This window comes from Berkeleyomyces rouxiae (genome assembly GCF_048999995.1).
Source record: "Berkeleyomyces rouxiae strain 22BRR77 chromosome Unknown BrBRR77_ptg000002l, whole genome shotgun sequence".
NCBI classification, from domain to species: Eukaryota; Fungi; Ascomycota; class Sordariomycetes; order Microascales; family Ceratocystidaceae; genus Berkeleyomyces; species Berkeleyomyces rouxiae.
In genome coordinates this window covers 5,011,195-5,030,898 of record NW_027396492.1, presented here as the reverse complement: position 1 = coordinate 5,030,898, position 19,704 = coordinate 5,011,195, and the positions used below count along the sequence as shown (strand labels likewise).

The 19,704-nt window shown below is 55.2% G+C and overlaps 6 protein-coding genes across 6 annotated transcripts; 3 read left to right on the top strand and 3 right to left on the bottom strand.

The window, feature by feature from the left end:
- Positions 1 to 629: 629 nt before the first annotated feature.
- BROUX77_002973 (uncharacterized protein) lies at positions 630 to 1,829 on the top strand (the record flags this gene model as incomplete). Its single annotated transcript, XM_073747572.1, has 1 exon — positions 630 to 1,829. One exon carries the CDS (start codon positions 630 to 632, stop codon positions 1,827 to 1,829), a length of 1,200 nt encoding a protein of 399 aa, XP_073608055.1.
- A 1,794-nt stretch (positions 1,830 to 3,623) lies between these two features.
- BROUX77_002972 (uncharacterized protein) lies at positions 3,624 to 6,141 on the bottom strand (the record flags this gene model as incomplete). Its single annotated transcript, XM_073747571.1, has 5 exons — positions 3,624 to 4,241; positions 4,291 to 4,376; positions 4,430 to 4,514; positions 4,577 to 5,648; positions 5,720 to 6,141. 5 exons carry the CDS (start codon positions 6,139 to 6,141, stop codon positions 3,624 to 3,626), a joined length of 2,283 nt encoding a protein of 760 aa, XP_073608054.1.
- A 2,350-nt stretch (positions 6,142 to 8,491) lies between these two features.
- BROUX77_002971 (uncharacterized protein) lies at positions 8,492 to 9,984 on the top strand (the record flags this gene model as incomplete). Its single annotated transcript, XM_073747570.1, has 2 exons — positions 8,492 to 9,253; positions 9,319 to 9,984. 2 exons carry the CDS (start codon positions 8,492 to 8,494, stop codon positions 9,982 to 9,984), a joined length of 1,428 nt encoding a protein of 475 aa, XP_073608053.1.
- Positions 9,985 to 10,699: 715 nt separating this feature from the next.
- Positions 10,700 to 11,845, top strand: BROUX77_002970 (uncharacterized protein; the record flags this gene model as incomplete). Its single annotated transcript, XM_073747569.1, has 1 exon — positions 10,700 to 11,845. The coding sequence occupies one exon, from the start codon at positions 10,700 to 10,702 to the stop codon at positions 11,843 to 11,845; it is 1,146 nt and encodes a 381-aa protein (XP_073608052.1).
- Positions 11,846 to 14,589: 2,744 nt separating this feature from the next.
- On the bottom strand, positions 14,590 to 15,373 carry BROUX77_002969 (uncharacterized protein; the record flags this gene model as incomplete). The annotated part of the gene is made up of 2 exons (XM_073747568.1): positions 14,590 to 14,602; positions 14,694 to 15,373. The coding sequence occupies 2 exons, from the start codon at positions 15,371 to 15,373 to the stop codon at positions 14,590 to 14,592; spliced, it is 693 nt and encodes a 230-aa protein (XP_073608051.1).
- Positions 15,374 to 18,157: 2,784 nt separating this feature from the next.
- Positions 18,158 to 19,573, bottom strand: BROUX77_002968 (uncharacterized protein; the record flags this gene model as incomplete). The annotated part of the gene is made up of 1 exon (XM_073747567.1): positions 18,158 to 19,573. One exon carries the CDS (start codon positions 19,571 to 19,573, stop codon positions 18,158 to 18,160), a length of 1,416 nt encoding a protein of 471 aa, XP_073608050.1.
- Positions 19,574 to 19,704: the final 131 nt, after the last annotated feature.

The following is a 19,704-nucleotide window of genomic DNA, read 5'->3' as shown; positions in this document are numbered from 1 at the left end:
CATACAGCAAAGCTGGAGGAGCACATCAAAGACACGAACCAGTCCAAAGATAGAAGCAAGCTTCAAGATCCCTCTCAGCAAAGTCTGTAGTATGCATGTATGTGTAATGCGGGTAGAAGATGAACGCAGGGTAAAGTAAAACAGGCGGAGAGAAACGAAAAATGAATAAAACAAATGACAAGGGAGTTGACGAAGACACAAAAAAAAAGAAATAAAAAGAACAGAAAAAAAAGGAAATAAAAAAACCACCAGTATTCTCGGTCTAACTACTTATTGGCTTCTGGCCTCCCCTCAACTTCGCAGCCTTTCCCTCCTCTTCTTCTCTTCCCTTTCTCTCTTCACGGGCTTCTCGTCTTCCCCTCTCCCTTTCACTACCTTCACTTCTTATTCTTTTTGTTTCTTTTTTTCACTTATTTTTTCATTCCCCCCTCTCCCCTCCCCCCTCCTCTGAGCATCAACCCGGGACCCCTCAGAGCTTTCTCGAATTCGGACTGGACACCCTTCTTCAGCCTCATACAACAGCCTTTACTCCCTCTCGGCTGGCGCATTCGGCCTCGCCAACTTGACATCGACTCTCTACGCTGCTTCCTTTTTGTCTTCTTCACTCCTCTCAGACACCACCCTCCCTCATGCCTCCTCAACTCTTGCCTGCGTCGGCAGCCGCCTTTGCCCCGCGTGCGCAATCAGTAAATGTCGTGCTAGGAACCAGGGTCGAGCCCTGGCTAACTCAGACCCTAAAGCGTATTAACCGTGTAAAGCGCCCGCTCAACAGCATCCCGCAGCACCAGCGGTGCTTGACCGAAACCCTCTCGTCGCCAAATGCCATCTGGACTCTCTGCTCGCTGCTGTTGACCAAGGCTCCCGAGGCCGATTTGCAGAGCCAGAGCGATCCTATTGCCAATGCTCTTGCTCACTACAACATGGTCCACGTTGAGGCCTACATTGTGCACATCGACATGGTGCTTCGCAACGAGGTCGCTTTCAAGCTGACGCCCGGGACTATAAAGCTACTAGTCGACTATCACAATGACATACACTGCGTGGACGCCAAGTCCAACACGGTACAGTGGCCCGAGAAAGACTCACAAGCAAAGAAGCTGCACGAAGATTTTGTCCAGGCTATCAACAAGTATGTCTTCCGTACGCCCGTCATTGCGCTTGAGGGTCTTGAGGAAGAAGGCGCCGGCGAGCTGCTTGGCGGCCGGGCCGAGAATGTCAAAAAGGCCATCCTGGCCATGATGAAGCCCTTGGTGCCGCCACCGCCGCCGCCGCCGCGCATTGTCGACGTTGTCCACCGCCAGTCGCTGTTCTCTTCGCCAAGCCACAGCCACAGCCACGCCCACGCCAGCACACAGTGGTCACAGCCCACGCCGCCCATTGCGCTCCCGGCCGTCGAGCCATGGCAAGTCCTGCCCTCCAGCAGCAGCAATGTCAGCCAGTTCGATATGCACCCTTCGGCAACGCCCGTGTCCTCTGCCGTCGCCGCCGTCGTCTCAAGCTCCATGGTCCACACGTCAGCTGACATGACGTCTCCGCTCTGGGCCCACGCATCGTCGATGAGCATGCCCGAGCTCGGCCTGCATGTAGACGGCTCACCGCCCCTAGCGCCGTCGCAGTTGATCGACTCGTTCGTGCCCTTCACCACAGCCGAGATGTTTGGCTCGTCGCAACCGCTCACACCAGTGCCCATCACCATGGCCCCCTTCAACATGATAAGCGGGCCGTGTGGTGTCGGTGTTGGCATGGGCATGGGCATGGGCGGTAGCGCTAGCATGGGCCTCGACTCGTTTCAGCCGTGGGCGAATTACCAGGAGCTTCCGACAATGTAGCAATCAGCGCCTGTGCCGGGGTACGGCTACCCTGTTGTGACCTCTTCATCTCTACATCCCCCTCCACAGCCGCCGCAATAGCCGCCAAGACTCGGCGCCCGCGCAGGCCTGCTTGTTGGGGAGATGAGCATGAATGGCGTGGTCCGGATCTCGGCACGGGCATAGGCTTGACTTTGCCTGGCGCTGCCTGCAATCATGGCTCTGTCATCCGTTTTCCATCCCTTCCCCTACTCTCTATCACCCTGTCCCTTTTCTTTGTTTTCTTTACCGTTCTTTTTTTCTTTTTCTTTGTCTCTCTTGGAAGAAAAGCCTGCAGCGATGCATCATTTCACATGGCCCATCAGCACTTTTTCATATACCTCACACCTCATTTCATTTGTCTTTTTTTGTGTTTCGTTTCCATAATCGCTCGGCGCGGGTCCGAGCTAGATTATCTGCTGGGGTTGTTTTTCATCTGCGAGCGTTTCTTTTTTTTTTTTTTTTGTTTTGTGTTTGCTCATTTTTCATGAGTTGATCTCTCTGGGTTCTGTGAATCTGCCTCTCATTCTCTTTTTCTTTCTCATTTCCTTTCTCGTCATTCTTTTATACCTTCTTTGCATCAAACCTGGCGTTTACGAGGTCCCATCCCATACGCAGTCCGAGATACGCATCTCCCCTGCCCGTCATAGGCCCCCTACTGTGCTCACTCGAGCATGTCCATTCTCTCCACACGACGACGACAACCACGACGAAATTGCATTGATATCCCACTTACCATTTCATGACTGATGACTGTTCTCACGCTACTCGACAACGACAATATGTACTTAATTTGTTCACGTCCCCTCACGTCCCCGGATGGACGCCGGGCCCACGAACTCGACCACCTATCAGACCGGTTCTTTTAGACACGTCGATATACCATGTCACGTGCGCCAGCCATCATCTTCTCTAGGCTAGGCTGCGCAGAGAACCAAAAGCCAAGGGCTCCAGCAGCCCGTGCCTGTGCTTCTTCTGCCGCTGAACTAGAGGCATACTTCACTGTATTGCTTCTACCCAGCCTCGTCGCGTGGAATGGATCTCGCAGGGCTCTATCGAACTCTGTATCACTGCGTCTCCCGCGGCTCGAGCGCAAAGCCTTGGACACGCGGAACTAAACGGAAAGCTTAAAAGACTGGCTCTCTTCTTCCCGCTCCGCCTGTCGTGACAGCTAGCTCTGTCATCATACCAGGCTTCAACTCGGCCGCAGGCGTCTCGGACCTGCGCTCTGTTTCGTGCTGGACCGCATTGGCTCTTCTACCAAGGAGCTGGTGCTCACGAAATATATCGGGCTCTGCGCTTACTCGGGTCAGACTGTGTCTGCTAAGCCAGAGCAATGCCAGTGGGTCTGCGACCCTCGCAGTCTTCTTTGCGGCCTCTTGATGGGGCTGTAGAGCAAGCTGACTGCATGGCACTTGAGGTGCTGGACATCTTGACCTCGCTGCATTCTATTTATTATCCGTGTATCTTCTTATCCAGCTTGCGTCGTTCGCCACGTGTCGTTTTTGACTTCTGCCCGGATGCAGGATCAACAAACGACATGGAACGGGGTGTGTATGCTGGCCTCTACGGCCTGGGGCCTGTACTCTATATATTTGTGTTTTTCAGCAACTTTGATAGCTGTTTGTTTTGTATATCGCTTCAATACCAGAAATATTGTCACTGATAAATGTTGCCTATTTTATCTTCAAGTTCAAACATTTGTGCTACATGAAACAGTAAGATCCACTTAATATGCCAAGTTCCCGTAGCGTTACACACGCCGAATCCTATTCCCTAGTTTTCGGGACTGCCTGCATCCTCCGCCTTCAATCTCTCCACCATACCCCGCGCAATATGTAATGCTGTAGCCATGACTGAAACCATGGGATTCACGCCCGACGCACTAGGCAGCACGCTGGCGTCGGCTACATACAGCTTCTCGCGACCGTACACCCGGCCCTGCGCGTCCACCACGCCCCGTTTCGCATGCCCGCTCATCCGACACGTGCCCATCTGGTGCGCCGTAAGCCACGGCATCCCTGCACCCGAGGTGCCTATGCGTCGGATGCCGGAGAGCCACGCCTCAAATGCAGGGTCCGGTGCTGCAGGGTCCGATGGGGCGGCGGAGCGTGTGAACGACGATGCAGTCGGGATTCCGACAAATATCTCGAGTGCGCCCTGGGCATGGAGAATGCGCGCTGTGGCACACATGCCCTCAAGGGTGTGCTTTGCATCGAGTTTTGAGGGTGTGTAGTGTACCTGCGGGCCACCCGTAGTAGAGTCCACGGTGATGCGGCCTGGGTCGCGGTCGCGTGTGACTATGACATAGGGGGCGAGCGTGGGGTATTTGAGTAGGTCCATACGGTGGGTGATCCCAGGGCTCCAGGGGAATGCGATAAGACCGACATAGGGCTGGAGAAGAGTCAGTTGGTGTGCTGGGGAAGAAGAGGGGTCAACGTACGACAGAGCATGAGGGCTCAATTTTAACACCATGGCCGGCGCCGTCGAGGTTTTCGAAGGATTTCACCACGGTAGACATGGCGGGACCTAGAGTGTGTTAGACTAGAGTATGACCATGGCTCGGGAACTGTGGTACATGCCTTCCCAAGGATTAATCTCCCTGTCGAACCGGCCCAGTACAAGGCCAACTGGGTGTAAATGGAGATTTTTCCCAATAACAGGGTTCTATAATGGCGTCATGGGTCAGTTCTTGTAGCTGTCTGTCATGTAAAAGTTGAAAAACCAACCTTGATGCCGCTTTTCTTGAGGATAACCGGGCTCCAAAGACTTCCAGCCGATATTACAACAGCCCGTCTCGCCATTATCTGAACAATGCGCGTGTGTTTAGTTCCAGCCGCTGATTCCCGCGAGGTCCAGGCTCCTTCGACTCCCACGGCAGTCGTTCCCTCCTCATCAAACATGACCCTCTGCACCTGGAAACCCTCGACGAACCGTGCCCCGTTGCGTGCTGCACGCGGCAGCCACGTCGTCATCGGCCCCTGTTTTGAGTTTGATCCACACCCGAGATGGCAGCGGCCACAATAATGCTCTTTGTTGTTGCCCGAGTTGAGAGCCAGGTTTTCTGCCTCGTAGCCTATGCGACACGCGCCTTCTTTGAGTGTCTTTCCACGGAAGTCTTTGGGGTAGTCAGTCGACGCGCCAATTGTGTCCCACACAACATCCATGCAGTCGTCGTACTCGGTGCTCGTGTAGAAGGGTAGGTCGTCGCCGGTGGCCCATTCATTGCGTACATAGGACTGGGTGCGCAGACTAACGCCCCAATTGATGGTTCCGCCGCCGCCCCAGCAGCTGCCGGCGACGCAGTTTGTAGAAGATGATTCGCTTGTGACACTGCCGTGGTTCTCAAATAAGTGGTGTTCGCCTTCGAACTGCGTCATCGGGAAGCTTTGAGAGGGGTAGTATAGACCCTTGTCGACGACAATAACGTCGTAGCCAGCTTCAGAAAGAGTTTGGGCACAGACACCACCCCCGGGACCAGATCCAACAACAACTATGTCAGTGTGGAGGACTTCTGGGGCTTGGCTGTCTGGGAGGTCTGGCATCTGAATAAATTCAAAGGGGTAGCTTTGGGTTTTCACGTAGTCCTTTGGAATGGGAGAAAAATCAATCATCTTGGGGTACAGGGGGCTCTTCTGTATGTAAACCTTTTGTGCAAGTAATGTTGTAGCCTTTGCTAGCTGGCATTTGAAGGCTTGGCGGGAGTGAATCCAGGATTTCATTATATTCTGTCGCCTCCCAAGGGTCTGCTTGTGAAACCCCTTGAACTTGCCGGTGAAGGCAAGACCGCCCAGCCGGGTTCTATAAGCAATTTCATAGATGCAAGTTAGGTATGAACCAGCACTGTATATCACTTGGGGATTAGTACTCACGATAGTAGCCACACCACAAAAAACAGCATCTTGGCCTTCTTCGGCCCCACCCCCTCAAGACAGCCGCGTAGGGCGTCTACTATGTCATCGCGCGACGCCACCTGCTCGGCCAAGAAGTCGGAGAACTCGCTAGGAGAAGGAAAGGATGACCGGTTTTCTTTTGCGGCGTTATACAATTCTGCCAAGTGACTTGGAGAGATGGTGATCGTATCATCCAGCAGCTTGGATTCTTTCGGGCGACTCTTCTCTGAGTCTGCGTGTAAGTCTGAGTGTGGCTCCGCCACGGTAATGCCGGGCATCACCGTGTCAATAAGCGCCCGGAGCACTTTGAGCGTTGACGGACTGACATGGTGCTTGAAGTCATGTTTGACTTCTGGGCTGGGATCCGGCCGATCCGAGTGGGCCGTGAAAGGATCAGTCATGGTGGAAACAAATAAAACCGACAGCCAGTCGGTCAGTGGATATACTTCTAGAACGGGAAGAGCAAGGCCACTTTGTGACCCGTGAGCCGCGGGTTTGTGCACCTTTTAAACAAACTCATGTGCCCAGCCTTTCTCTCCAACTTGCATTCGGTTAGTTGGAGTATGTCGGCTCCTGTACGACAAGACTCGTATGTATGTGCAGACCTGCACATATGTGCTTATGTTAGGGTTGGTGTTACAGCAACGGTGGATTCGGCCCAGGGGGGGCTACAGGCCGTTGCAACATTGGCGGATGACGTGGGGGAAAACTTTGCAGTATATCTTTTATTTCTGGTTCTATCATGTAGGTAGTACAGGAGAATGAGCCCATTGTGTGAGTCTACGCAGATGCATAAGACTAGATACACACATGACTTGTGCCACGCTGGAGGCTGGAGATGCAGGGTCCGTCCAGGGTTGATGCTGTCACGTGTCTCGGGTGCTTATCGCAATGCTTATCGCATGGATGGCGGCCCCACTCGATCACAATATCCGCAGTTCCGTAGTGAGTGATGCGGGATTTCGGGCAGGCTTCGATGGCAGAATGCGACGGGTTGATGCCCGCAGTGATGAATGAACTAATCGGAGCATCGGCCAAAACAAACACGGCCCTGGCCAGCGGTGCAAGAACAGAGCGTCAAGAGACCGGGATGTGGTGCACTTTGAAAAGCCCAAGCACAACTGCATCTCGTTATGTGTGAACCAAGTAACTATGCATTCGACTGATAAACCCCGGCGTTCTCAAACCGACAGAAGCTCACCGCATCTCTCTGGAAGCTCAATCCGGAAAGCAATACCCGAAATTTGTTGGTCGTATCGACAATAAACATTGTCAGAATTTTGGTCTTTGTGAGGCCGGGATAAGGGGCGGCCTAAGACTAAGCCGAACAGGGTCCCTCAACAAGCAGGAAAAGTTTACATGATTCCATGCGACTGTGTAAAAAGAAGAAAACGAAAGGGCGCTTTGGTGGATATGCGGGGTTTTTACAGGGGAGAGTTCAGTCAGCTTAGTGGGGCTGGATGAGTGTTGTAGTGGGCAGTGTCCCAAGTTTAACGGGGAGGACTGATTTTTACAGTGGACTATCTCGAGGGCTTTATTGGCTTTGAGCTTTAAAAGCCTTGAGTGAGAGGCTCGCCGAGTTCATAGGGTTCAAGGGTATGCCACACATAGTGGGCGCTGGCTCCAGGCGGGGTAGTTGCGACACCGCTGAAGCTCACATCTGGCACTCATTTTCATGCGGCCTTGAGCTGTTGGGGTGAAAAGTGAGTGGCTAACAGCTCTTAGGGAACTGATCAACTGAGGCAAGGTTGGTCTTTGTCTCAGGCGAGCTTGAGCCGGCAGCGCTCACTCTGCAAGTCTCCTGGCGACAAAGCTCGTGGTTGTTGGGTGTGGCTTAAGCCGGACTTATACGGGGGCGGCTTAGCTCTAGGCCGAAACAGTCTTGTTGGCTGTCAATGCCCGTTTTGGCAACCCGAGGCCCTGACTAGGGTCCTTCCCTTCTGGAAGAGGCGGCTCTACTTTTAGATGACCACTACTTCACTAACAAAGCGTCCCAACAAAAAAAAAAAAGGTACACGCATCGGTAGCGCGCGGAAACGCGCAGCCAACGTCAGCGACTTTGATGTATTCTACAGCTAGTTTTATCTCTTTTTGTCGTACAGTCTTTTGTGTCAGGTTCAGACGACTGCAAAGAGACTTTCTAATCGTTGGATGCCACTGACAAGCCAGGTACTTGCTTGTACTTGTCCAACAATCATGACGATGGCAATTCAACAAAACCGCCGCTTTTGGCGCCTGCTCTGATGCTCAGCGCACCTTCCGCCGTGAGAATTTGCACAAACACAAGGCTCCTGCCCGTCCCAGACGCAGGCCCAGAGAAGGCACTTACATCATACAGGTGGCCAGCCCCCCCCCACCTTGGCTCCTCGGCCTCCCCTCCCAACAAGCGAAGCGAAAACGTTACAGCAACTGCCCTGCGCTGACCACGGCAACTGCTGGCGGGCCTGGGCCATCCGATTAAGCCCGGCTCTTGCTCTATTCGACACAGCGACGCAGGGTTTTTAATTCTCTTATTTGATAGGCATTATTGGATTCTTTCTTCTCTTAAGCTTCCAGGCGTCCGCAGCTTCAACCTTCTCTTTCTCTTTTCTTTTCTTTTTCTCTCCTTGTTCTCTTGTCGTTGTTTGCCAGTCTTGCCCTGTGACAAGCTTTCCACTGCATAATCTGCCGAGGCCGTCCAGTATCTGGTTCTTTGCTGCTGCTCTCCCGCCTTCTCTCCTCTACTCTCTCGACGCCCGAAGCCCGCCCACCATGGACGCTCTTCCGTTCACCTACTTCATCAGCCCCTCCTTTAAGCTGCCCTCGGGTGCCGAGCCCTTTGCCGTGCCTCCGCCTCCGGCCGGCAGCTTCGCCCACGCGCCGCCCTTCGATATCCCCGAGTCGTGGTGGGTCTCGGTCCTGGACGCCCGCGTGCCCGTCACCATTGCCGCCGTGTATGCCATCACCGCCAAGGTCTTGACCTCGTACAACCTGTCTCACAACAAGCAGCCGTGGGCCATCAGCAAGACCCGTGCCTTCAAGGTGTTTGTCGTCTTGCACAATGTCTTCTTGGCCATCTACTCGGCCTGGACCTTCATCAACATGACAGGCGCCATGCACAGAGCCATTGCTAGTCCCAACGGCCCCAACGGCATCACGGCCACTGTCGACAGCTTCTGCCAGATCAACGGCGTGCCAGGCTTTGACGGCGGCGTCTTCTTCAACGAGGAGGCCGGCAAGTACACCACCCTGGGCAACAATGCCGGCCTGGATGCTGCCACCGGCCGTCCCAGCCGCTATGCCACTGGCCGCCTGTGGAACGAGGGTCTTGCCTTCTACGGCTGGTGGTTCTACCTCAGCAAGTTCTACGAGGTCCTGGACACCCTGATTATTCTGGCCAAGGGCAAGCCCAGCTCGACTCTACAGACCTACCACCACGCCGGAGCTATGATGTGCATGTGGGCTGGTATCCGCTGGATGGCTCCTCCAATCTGGCTGTTTGTTGTCTACAACTCGCTGATCCACTCCCTCATGGTAAGAAAACAACCCGGCGTGTTTTTCCGAGCGTGTACAGCCTCCGAAACTAACAATATCTCTAGTACACCTACTACACCGTCACTGCCTTCAACATCCGTGTGCCCATGGTCATCAAGCGCAGCCTGACCACCATGCAAATCACCCAATTCCTGGTTGGAGTTGTCTGCGCCATGTCGTATGCGTTTATCGCCTATGCCCTGCCCATTACCGTCCAGGTTTCTCAGACCGCTACTGCCGCCGAGTCCCAGCCCACTGCCTCTATGGCCGAGGCCAACAACAACGGCATGCTAGGCACTCTGAAGCAGATGGTCATTGGTGCCATGACCAAGGCCGCCGACGCTGCCGCCGCCGCTTCCTCGGCTGCTGCCGTCGAGCCCTCGGCCGAGACTAGCTACCGCACCGAGACGGTCTATGTCACCCAGAACTGCGTCAACAGCAGCGGAGTGCAGTTTGCCGTGTGGCTGAACGTCTTCTACCTGGCCCCGCTGACCTACCTCTTTGTCAGCTTCTTCATTGCCAGCTACACGCGCCGTGGCCGCACTGATGCCCGCAAGGGTGGCAAGGCCCAGGCCACCGAGGGCCAGCTGATTGACGTGCAGCGTGCCGAGAAGGCCGGTTGGGAGGCTGCCAAGAGCGTTGAGAAGGAGGTCTATGGCCAAGACGGTGCGTCAAGCCCTAAGCGTGCCGCCCGTACTGCGCGTGCCACCCGCTCCTCGGGCTCGAGATAAGAGCCTTAGGGCTATGGAAAAGAGGAGTGTCTTGCGTTGTGTTTTATTGTCAAGGGTATAAAAGAAAAAGTTTGCGGGAGTTGAGACCGGCTCTCAACGGACCTTTAGGGCGTCTACGCCTTGTCCAAGCGGGATAGGCTTTTGGGTTTTTTTTGTTAGTTATTTTCCTTTTTGGGTCATGTTGCGGGGTTTATATTTGTGCTCATTTTATGTCGGCGTTGGGTTTGTGGCTACTTTTCTTTTTCTGGCAGACAGCCACCTTGACGAAATACAAGACCTTGATGATTTTTTTGCCTGATTTTTTTTGTGCCCTCACACGCTCGTGTTCTCTGGTGACGCTGTTCTCTATTGGCTGGGTTGTTGTCTCTTCGGCCTGTCCGTTTTATGCGTGGTGAAGTTGAGGTCCGTCCACTAGCTTGGTTGAGTCATTGGCACAGAGCTAAGGAGGCTATGACTACTCCAGCCATTATGTATGACTGGGTTGTTAATTCTACGGCCTTTGCTAGCTTTCTTAAGAACGCCGCGAGGGCTCGCCAAGATAGAGTCTGCAGGTTTTCCTTCTCTCGCCACGTCTTTCTGCCTGTGTCGGTGATCGTTTCTCTTGCCCGGGACTGTTTCTCGTCTGGTATTCAACCCCAGTCGTTCTGTCCTCCGCCCGCCCGCCATTTTCAACATTACTATTCAACACTAAATCCCCCCCTCCCAACCGCCCCTCATGTCTTGTCCCATCTACATCCTAGACGGCGGTCTCGGCACCACGCTCGAGGATGAGTACCACATCAAGTTCACGTCTGCCGCCACGCCGCTCTGGTCCTCGCACCTGCTCGTCTCCGACCCGGCCACCCTGACCCAGTGCCAGGCCGACTTTGCCGCATGCCCCGTCGACGTGCTCATGACCGCCACCTACCAAGCCTCGATCGAGAGCTTTGGCCGCACGTGCACCGCCGCCCACCCGTCCGGCATTCCCGCCGACGCCGTGCCGGGCTACATCGACCTCGCGCTGCAGACCAGTCGGGCGGCCGCGCAGCGCGCCCCGGCGCCGCACGCGCCGCCCGCCGTGGCCCTCAGCCTCGGGCCCTACGGCGCCACCATGGTGCCCAGCACCGAGTACTCGGGCGCATACGACGCCGCCGGCGGCTCCGTCGAGCTGCTGACGGCCTGGCACACGCGGCGGCTCGCGCTGTTCCTGCGCCGCCTGCGCACGCGCAGCGCCCCGCGCTTCTGGGCCTTTGAGACGGTCCCGCGCGTCGACGAGATCCTGGCTGTGCGCCGCGTGCTCGACAGCGCCGCCGCCATCCAGGCCCAGGCCATCAGCGAGGCCACCGACGCCGACCGCACGGCCGACGCCGACTTTGACGCCAGTGTTGAAGCCGCCGGCGTCCCGCCGCGCACGTGGATCGCCTGCGTGTTCCCCGTCGTCGACGACGGCGCTGAGTCGCTGCTGCCCGACGGCAACACGGTGGCTGTGGCCGTCGACGCGATGCTGAGCAAGGCGCACGGCGCAGCGCGCCCGTGGGGCGTTGGTATCAACTGCACCAAGATTGCCCAGACGCCCGACCTGGTGCGCGCGTTTGCCGCAGCCGTGGCGCGGCTTGTGGCGGCTGGCGATCTGGACAAGTGGCCGGCCCTGGTGCTGTATCCCGACGGCACGAATGGCGAGGTATACAACACGCGCTCGCAGAAATGGGAGCCTGAGGGCGGTTTGCCCCTCGGTGATAGAGAGAGCTGGGAGATGCAACTGGCAAAGGTCGTGCGGATGGCACGTGAGGAGGGCCAGTGGGAGGCGATTCTCGTGGGCGGGTGCTGCAAGGCGAGCTCCAAAGAGATTAGACGGTTGGTGGGACATGTCAGACAAGAGTAAAGGCAAGATGAGAGTCTACAAAAAAACGCAGCGGGATAAGCTGCCGCTGGAAGTGGAAATAGACATTGTGATATGTATTAGACACACATCATGTTAATAGACTTCACCTAATTTTGCTCCAAGTCAATGTCAAAAAGAACAGTGAGCAGGCTCTAGATAATCTTGAACCTGGTAATAACGGCATCCAAGACGCTGCCACCGAAGCTCGTGGTACTATAGCCGGCAGATATATTGGGAGAGATGAAACGCTATTATCCTTCCAGAAAGATCGACGTCCCGGGGAGGGAGAAACTAACTACAGTGTGACTAGAAGAATCTTCCCTCGCGTGTCCGGGCCACACGGCTCTCGTCGTCCCGACGTCAGCCTGGCCAGGGCTGATAGTCGTGACCGTCCCAAAAGCAATGCAAGTAGGAATGTCAGAAGTCTCACCTCGTGTACAACTACCGTCAGCAGGCATAGTTTCGCCGTCCTTGGAGGTCATCACGGCTTTTCGAAAGCTAATCTTCTAATTTAGTATGCAGTAGAATTGGAAGCAACCATTCATCCATCTCTAGTGCCCGATAAACGACTTATTAGTCTGTCTATACAAGGTGAAATCAACAACGCCAGGGTCTTTTTAGTTACCCATGTATTCGGGTATCAAAGTTACCGATCGGGGACAAGAAACGACTGCGTGGCATGGTATCACAAAGCCCAACAACAAGTAGTACAAGAAATATGTAGTCAGTACAAAATCACCTAGAAACTCTTCCTCCATCTCTCATTATCATCCCTTGATTTTTCCATCATCATTATTTATCCTCTATACTATTTCACATGTCAGCATAAGTAGTCTCACCTGTCATGTCTCCTCCCACAACCCACGAGATCGAGATATGCCTGTCTCAGCGGCCCGGTTCTCAATCCTGCCACGGCTGGTACGGACTTCTACAGATTTGATTTGATTTGATTTTATTCTTTTACGTCTGCCTACTGTTATTTTGCAGCAATACGACGGCATATTCCAGACGGAAGCAGCCGGATAATGTCATCTTCCAAACAGCTCCCGGGCGGTCAGCGGTTGCAGGTCCGCGTAGACTTCAAGCATCTCCTGTGACTTTTTAGGGTCCAGCATTGAAGCCAGGAGGACTCTCTGTCCAGCGCAGCCCGTGGGCGAACCTGCGGGGTTCTAGGGTTGGTTACCTGGTATTTTTGGTTTGCAACAACCCGCGTGAAGTCTAGTCTAAAAGGCCACCGGCTCTCGGCACGGGGGATTGTCCCCGGCGGATTACGCGTGGTTTTGTCCTCTTGCGGGCATGGCCGTTGCTGCATTTTTTTTTTGAAAGTTGTCCCTCCTTTATAATTGGTGGACGGGAAAAGGACCCCCCAAAACCTCCTCATGGAATCCTCCTCGACATCTCCTTCCGATCCGACTACCTCGTCTCCTCCCAGTCCAACCTTTCCTCCTTCCTCTCCCATCACTCTTCCACTCTCATCCCTCCTCCAAGATCCCACCTTCATGTCTTGGCGCTGGCAGTGGGCGGTGGCTAGGTAGCCTCGGGGCGCTCGGGCTGTTGTCTTTCTTCAAGAAACTTGAGATTGCGGCGTAAAACGCTGGCAACGTGACTTGTTGCTTTTGTTGTTTTCAGAAGCTTGTCAGCAAATCTCTGGCTCTACGGCCTCGGCAGTGCCCTGCACGTCCACCAGTGTCCTCGTTCCTTTGGCTGGTTGCAAGCTCGGCACCCGCGTGGACAGTTGTGTTCCCATCGGTCATGGTACTCGTCAAAGTCACCATCTCCGGTTCTGGCCGCCAGGATGTGGCCTAGCTCAATCCTGGTGAGGCCGTCGTAGCGGGAGACACGGAAGGGGGGTTCGGTGGGGACACCAGTTCCCAGTGGGCGGTATCCTTTTTGCTTCTGCCACCATTCCTCGTATTCGAGACTTAGTCGGTTTCGCCTCCATCTCCGTGCTCCGGCCAGGCTGACGCGGGGTTCTGTTGTCGTCCGTTGGCACCCCAGTTTTGCTTGCGCGTCTGCCAGTTCGTTGCCTTCCAAGCCCATATGGCCTGGGACCCACAGCACATGGACTCTCCTCCCAGGACTCTCGCTCGCCCAGCGGCAAAGGGTTGTCTTTGTCTCATCAATAACGTCCTGAGATGTGCTGTTTCTGGTGGATGGGTTGCGGAGGCGGTTCACTATTCCTTGGTTGTCCAGACAAAGCCAGATTTCCTCGGTACCATCGAGCGCCGTGGCCCGCCTCCAAAATGTGGCCTAGCTCAATCCTGGAAACTCGGACTTTTACAGTCTGCCGAACATTTTTTCATTTCATTTCATCTATTTTACATCATTCGGAGTGTTCGTCAAACACTCATAAGATGACCAGGCAGGTCCTGGCAACCTGGCAGCGGCATAACCGGCTGCCGGGATCCTCCGATTCGGACTGCCTTGGTGACCGTAGTCTCCCAGCTCCGAAGAAACTGTAGACGCCGACTCGGGATTTCCCTGTGGTGATAAGCACCTCCTGGCGCGGGATACATCAGGGGGGATACATGAAGACTGTGATAATGAAAAAAAGAAAAGAGAAAAAAAAAGAAAAAAAAAGAATCAGAAAACAAACAAGAAAAAGAAGCAAGTAATACACAAACGAAAGCACACCACGCCAAACGCCATCGCAGCTGGTCATTCCTCTCTCACCCTCTTCAACTTCTTGAGGAGCTGCTTGCATCCTTTGACTCTAGGGAGAAGCTTTTTAACGAGTCTCTCCGTCAGCCGTAGCCTCTGTGGAATCGAGTCACACGTCCACGGGTGCCATGGGGTCTTCTCCTGTCCACATCTCGGACAATCGTGAGCGGCCCCGGTGTGCTCGAACCTCTGGTCGTACGTGGCAAAGTCGCCGTGTTCAGAAATTGCTGCCATCAATGTGCCAATATCGAGTCGGTCGTGTTCCCTGTAGTCCTTGAACTTCCAAGGTTCGACGGGCTCTTGCTTGTCTATATGGGAAGGCCCGTTCTGCGCCCCCCACCACGTCTTGAACTCTGTGGCGGCCTGCTCTCGGCACCACCGTTTTGCCCTGGAGAGCGACATCTCGAGTCCGCCAACTTCAGTCCCAGCAACCCCTCTGGCTAACCGGTCGGCTCTTTCATTGCCGGGGATGTTCTTGTGGCCCGGTACCCATCTGACTCTTGCCTTTGGCGCAAAGAGCCCGCCCTGTCTCAGCTTCCAGCTTGCCAGGAGTCGTCTTGTCTCGTCGATGGCTGTTTGGGATGTCCCCAGGTCGCCCTCTTCTGCATTCAGACGGTTCACGATGCCCCTGTTGTCAAGACACAGGTAGAGGTCGCCGGTCGTCTCTTGCGGTAGCTCGTGGGCCGCTTGCACGGCGTGTAGGGCTGCGATTGCCTCAGCGTCAGCCACTTCTTGCCAGATGCCCAATGGTTTGCTACCTTCGGCGCAGGTCGTATTGTCTACCACCAGGGTCCACCCGGCCCTTGCGCCGCCGTCTTTGACTTTCGCCCCGTCTGAGTATGCCCACACCGTATCAGGCCACGCCATGCGCAGGTCTTCTAGATGTCTGGCTACCTCCTCATCTTTGTCGCCCTTTATCTCGATGGGGTCGTCTGGTCTCTCCTTTGCAGGTCTCACCCCGCCAGGGCTAGGTATCGTCTTGGGCAGGAGCCTAGAGAGAGTCTGAATTCTGTTGCCAATGTCCCAGTCCTTACACAGGTGAGCGTCGTCGAGGTTGTGCAGCCGGGTTGCCTCTCTTCTAGCGTTGCTATCGAGGAGGATCTCTGCCGGCGGAATCATCGCTGCGCGGTGTAACAGTCCGATTGGCGTCGTTCTGTACATTGGCAAGGCTGCTCGGATCGCTTTCCTGAGGGCTATATCAAATAGCTTGGCTGTCGTGGCGATCTTCCGTTCCTTGTGCATCGGCCACCAGGCGGCCGCAGCGTACATCAGTTTGGAGACTACACAGGCTCTCACTACATGTAGTAAAAGGCCCGGGGGAGCTTCCTTGTGGCATCCTGCGAGGAGTCTCAGCCCGCTGGCTGTGGTCTCAATCTTCCTGATCGTCTTGTCGCGGTGCTGAGTGAACGCTAGCTTCCTGTCCAGCTCTAGTCCGAGCCAGCGGAGAGTGCTGCCCTGTGGCGTAGTCTCAATAACGTTCCCGTCCGGTAACTTCACGGGAGGGTTCCCTGCCTGCTTTTTCTTGGTAAGGTGCAGGATCCCCGTCTTTCCCTGGTCCAACTGTAGGCCATTTCCTCTGCACCAGTTATCAGCCCGTTCCAAAAGGAGAGCTAACCCCTGTGCATTAGTCTTCAAATCTGGCGAAGCCCACAAGACACATCCGTCGTCTGCGTAACCCTTAGCTCCCGGTAGAGAGCTGTATAGAGGGGCCATGAACAGCATGTAGAGAATCGGGGAGACCGGTGACCCTTGAGGTAGTGAGCCTCCCAGCTGTCTCGTGTCCGTGACATGACCGTCCATCGCTAGCGCTGCACTTCGTCCTTGTAGGAACGACCTTGTCCATTTGCACAGTGCTATTGGCCACCCTTCCTCCTGGAGTCGGTTGACCATGCGGTTCGGCGTGACAGTATCGAAAGCTCCTTTGACATCGAATGTAGCTATCGACACTGCGTTCTTCATTTCCCAGCCCCGTTCGATCTCGTCTACCAGACTGAGCAACAGGTCTGAGCACGCGCGCTTTGGAATCGCACAAGCGTACCTCTTGGGAATGACGTCTCTTTCCACGGCTTCATAGGCCAGCCGCCTTGCCACCAGTCGCTCCAGGCCTTTGCCCAGGGTCGGTAGTAGCGAGATGAGTCTGTATGCCCTTGGCTCTCGACGGTCTCTCCCTGGCTTGGGGACCGGACACATACGAGTCTTCTTGAAAATGTCAGGGTGTACTCCGTGGGTCAGGGCCACTTGGTAGAGGCGGACAATGGCTTCTTTCAGGTGCGGCCAGGCCTTTTTCCACAGATCGTTTCGGAGTCCGTCCATTCCCGGGGCTGTGTTTGCTGGCTTTTTGATGGCCCGCAACACTTCTGCCTCGGTTGGGGGGTCCCAGACCCTTCTCCCGTCTTCGTCTAGTGGGCCCAGTGCTTCGTCATCTTCTCGTCTTGTCGGTGCATGCACGTCCAAGAGGAGTTCGCACTTGTCCCTGGTGTCTGACAGCATCCCCCCGTTGGGCTTCTTGAGAGGAGGGGTGCGTTGCTTAGCCTGTTTATGGGCCCAGTTGGCTGCCTCGAAAATCTTCCTCGTGTCGTTGATCTCTCTGATCTCCTTCGCGTAGTAGTTTTTCTTCACTCTGCGAACCTCTTTGCACAACTTCTTCTTTGCCAGATTCCTCTGCTCTGCGATCTCGGGCCTAGCTCCGCCGCTTCTCATGGCTTGTTTCCACCTTCGTCTGGCTCTCCGGTGTACTTTCGCGGCTTCCTTGCACCTGTCATCCCACCAGGGCACTCCTCGTTTGTTCGGCCGTACCTCCGGGGCACAGACCTCCACTGCTCGTTGTAGTCCCACAGCGAGGGCTTCAGCAAGCTTGTCAGCATAGCCCCTTCAATCGTCTCGGGGTCGTCGGCTGTCAGTCCCTCCAGGTCGTCTTTGAGTCGCTTGCATTCCTTAGCGAATCGCTCCTCATCCAACTTCTTCAGGTCTCGTCGCTTTTCCGTGGCGTCGCTGTCTGCTGGTGCTCCCTCTATGGTCGTCATGAGGCCTTCATGGTCGCTAGGTGATAAGTCTGAAATGATTTCCATCCTCACCGTCCATTGCGCCAAGAGTCCTCTGGTCGCAATGGCCAAATCAATGGTGTGTCCCCTGTCGTGGGTTGGGCCTAACCGGGCGTTGAGTACGACTGCCTCACGCTCCTCTACCCACTCCAAAAGTTTTTCCGCTTCGGGAGACGTCCTCTCGCATTTCTCGTCCCATGCCCGATGGTGGAGGTTGAAGTCTCCAACTATCAGACTAGGGCTGGATATGCGAGTCTCTAAAAGTCGTAGGACCGCCTCGTTCGTTCTCACAGACCCTCTGCCTGCGTTGTATATGTTTATTATCTGGATTGTCGTATTTCCAGATCGAATCGTCACTGTCGTGATGTCAGGGTGCTCCTCTCCAAATGACCTGCACTCAAATCGTAGTCCCTTCCTCACGTACAATAAGACCCTTGGTCTTGGGTCCCATGTCGTCATTGGTGCCACCAGGTCGTATTGATGGTGCGTCTGTGTTTTGTTAGCTTTTTTATCTTTGCCCACCCAGGGTTCCTGGATGGCAATGATATCTGCTCCCAGAGTATGTGCCTGTTGCAATGCAGTTGCGTGTGATGGCGCTGCCTTCTGCACGTTAGCCTGCGCTATTCTGACACTCTGCTTCCTTGTTGGCTCTGTAGGGCCCTCCATCATAGTTCTTCTTCCCGGGTCTCCATCGCGTCGGCCGGGGAAGTGGCGACATCATCCTTGTTCTTGGCTTGGGGGGCCCCGGGCTTCTCTGCGTCTTTTGCGGGGGCGGTCTTCGTCGCGTCGTCTTCATTGGTGGGGGGCTCTGTGACGTCCATTTCATGGTCACCATTGTCTCGTATACCGTGGGGGAGACGACCCTTCTTCTCTTTCTTGAGGCTTCATCGCTGGTGTTGCGCCTGGTTGGCTCCTCCGCGGTGGTTTCCTGGGAGTGGCCGCGGGCCCGGGGACGTCTGGATGGGCACGAGACCGGTCGTGTCGTTCCCATGAACGCCACGTAGTTAAGTCTTCCCTTCATCTTTCTAGGATCCAGCGCAATCGACACTGTTCCCTCGTGCATGCCCTCCTGGATCCACCACGATAGGGCCAGGGGTGCACATCCAAAGGCTTCCATGGCCGCCGTTCGGATGTCCTCTTCAGTCACGGCGCGGGCGGCAATTTTCCCGTCGCTTCCGAGCTCCCGGATGGTTCGCTCAACCCGGTATACGCGCACGAATTGCCACGTGCAGGGTTCTTCGACTGTAACTGCGCCTAGAGCCTTCTTGATGTGCTCTGCGCGATCCATCAGGTCTTTCGCCTTTCCTTCAGCGACAAGTATCAGTCCCTTCTTGCTGAAGCCCGCCTCCAACACTCCCTTCCCCTTGGGGACTCCCTCGTTGAGGCGTCTAGTAATGGCGCTCGGGCTAAGTTCCCTAAACTGGGATCCTTCCGGTAGCCCCACGAATACCTTCTTTTCCGCGCTCGTGCGCTTCTTGGTCTTGGGCTCTGGCTGAGGCGCCGGTTCTTTTGCTCCCTTCTTGGCAACTTGCGACCATGTCGAGTTGTTCGTCTTCGGACCGCTGGTCGGTCCCGTGGCCTTGTCCCGTCCCTCGCTGGGGGACGCCTTCGTAGTCCCGTTATTGGCGGGCGTGTCTTTTCCCGACTTGCTCGGTGTCTCCTTTGCGGCTGGCGCTGTGCTGTTGCCGCGGGCGTTGTTGGTCGTCGCGTGTGAAGGGGCTGGACCCGCAGACGCGGTGTCCACTCCTCCGCCTGACTCGCACCACCACTTCAGGGTGTCTGCCAGCGCCTTCTCCAACTTCTTTCTCTTCTCGGCCCCATTCTTGATCGAGGCGTCTTTGAAGGCTTTAGTAGCCCCTTCGTCCATTTTGGCCGCGATTTCACCCGCGATTTCGGCCAGCGCGGTAGCTTCCTGGATCTTCTTCGCGTGCCAGTTGGCCAAAATGTCCGCCATGTTGTTCTTGGGCGGCGCCTCTGGGCGTGATGGCTGCGCCTGCGCGCTTGCAGTGCTGCTCAACTCCGTCATTCTTATAATACTTCTTCGGTCTTTCTGAACGGAAAGAGGCGTCTTATATCGTTTTTTGAGGTTGCTGTTCTTTTACGTCTACCTACTGTTATTTCGCAGCAATACGACGGGACTTCTACAGTCTGCCGAGC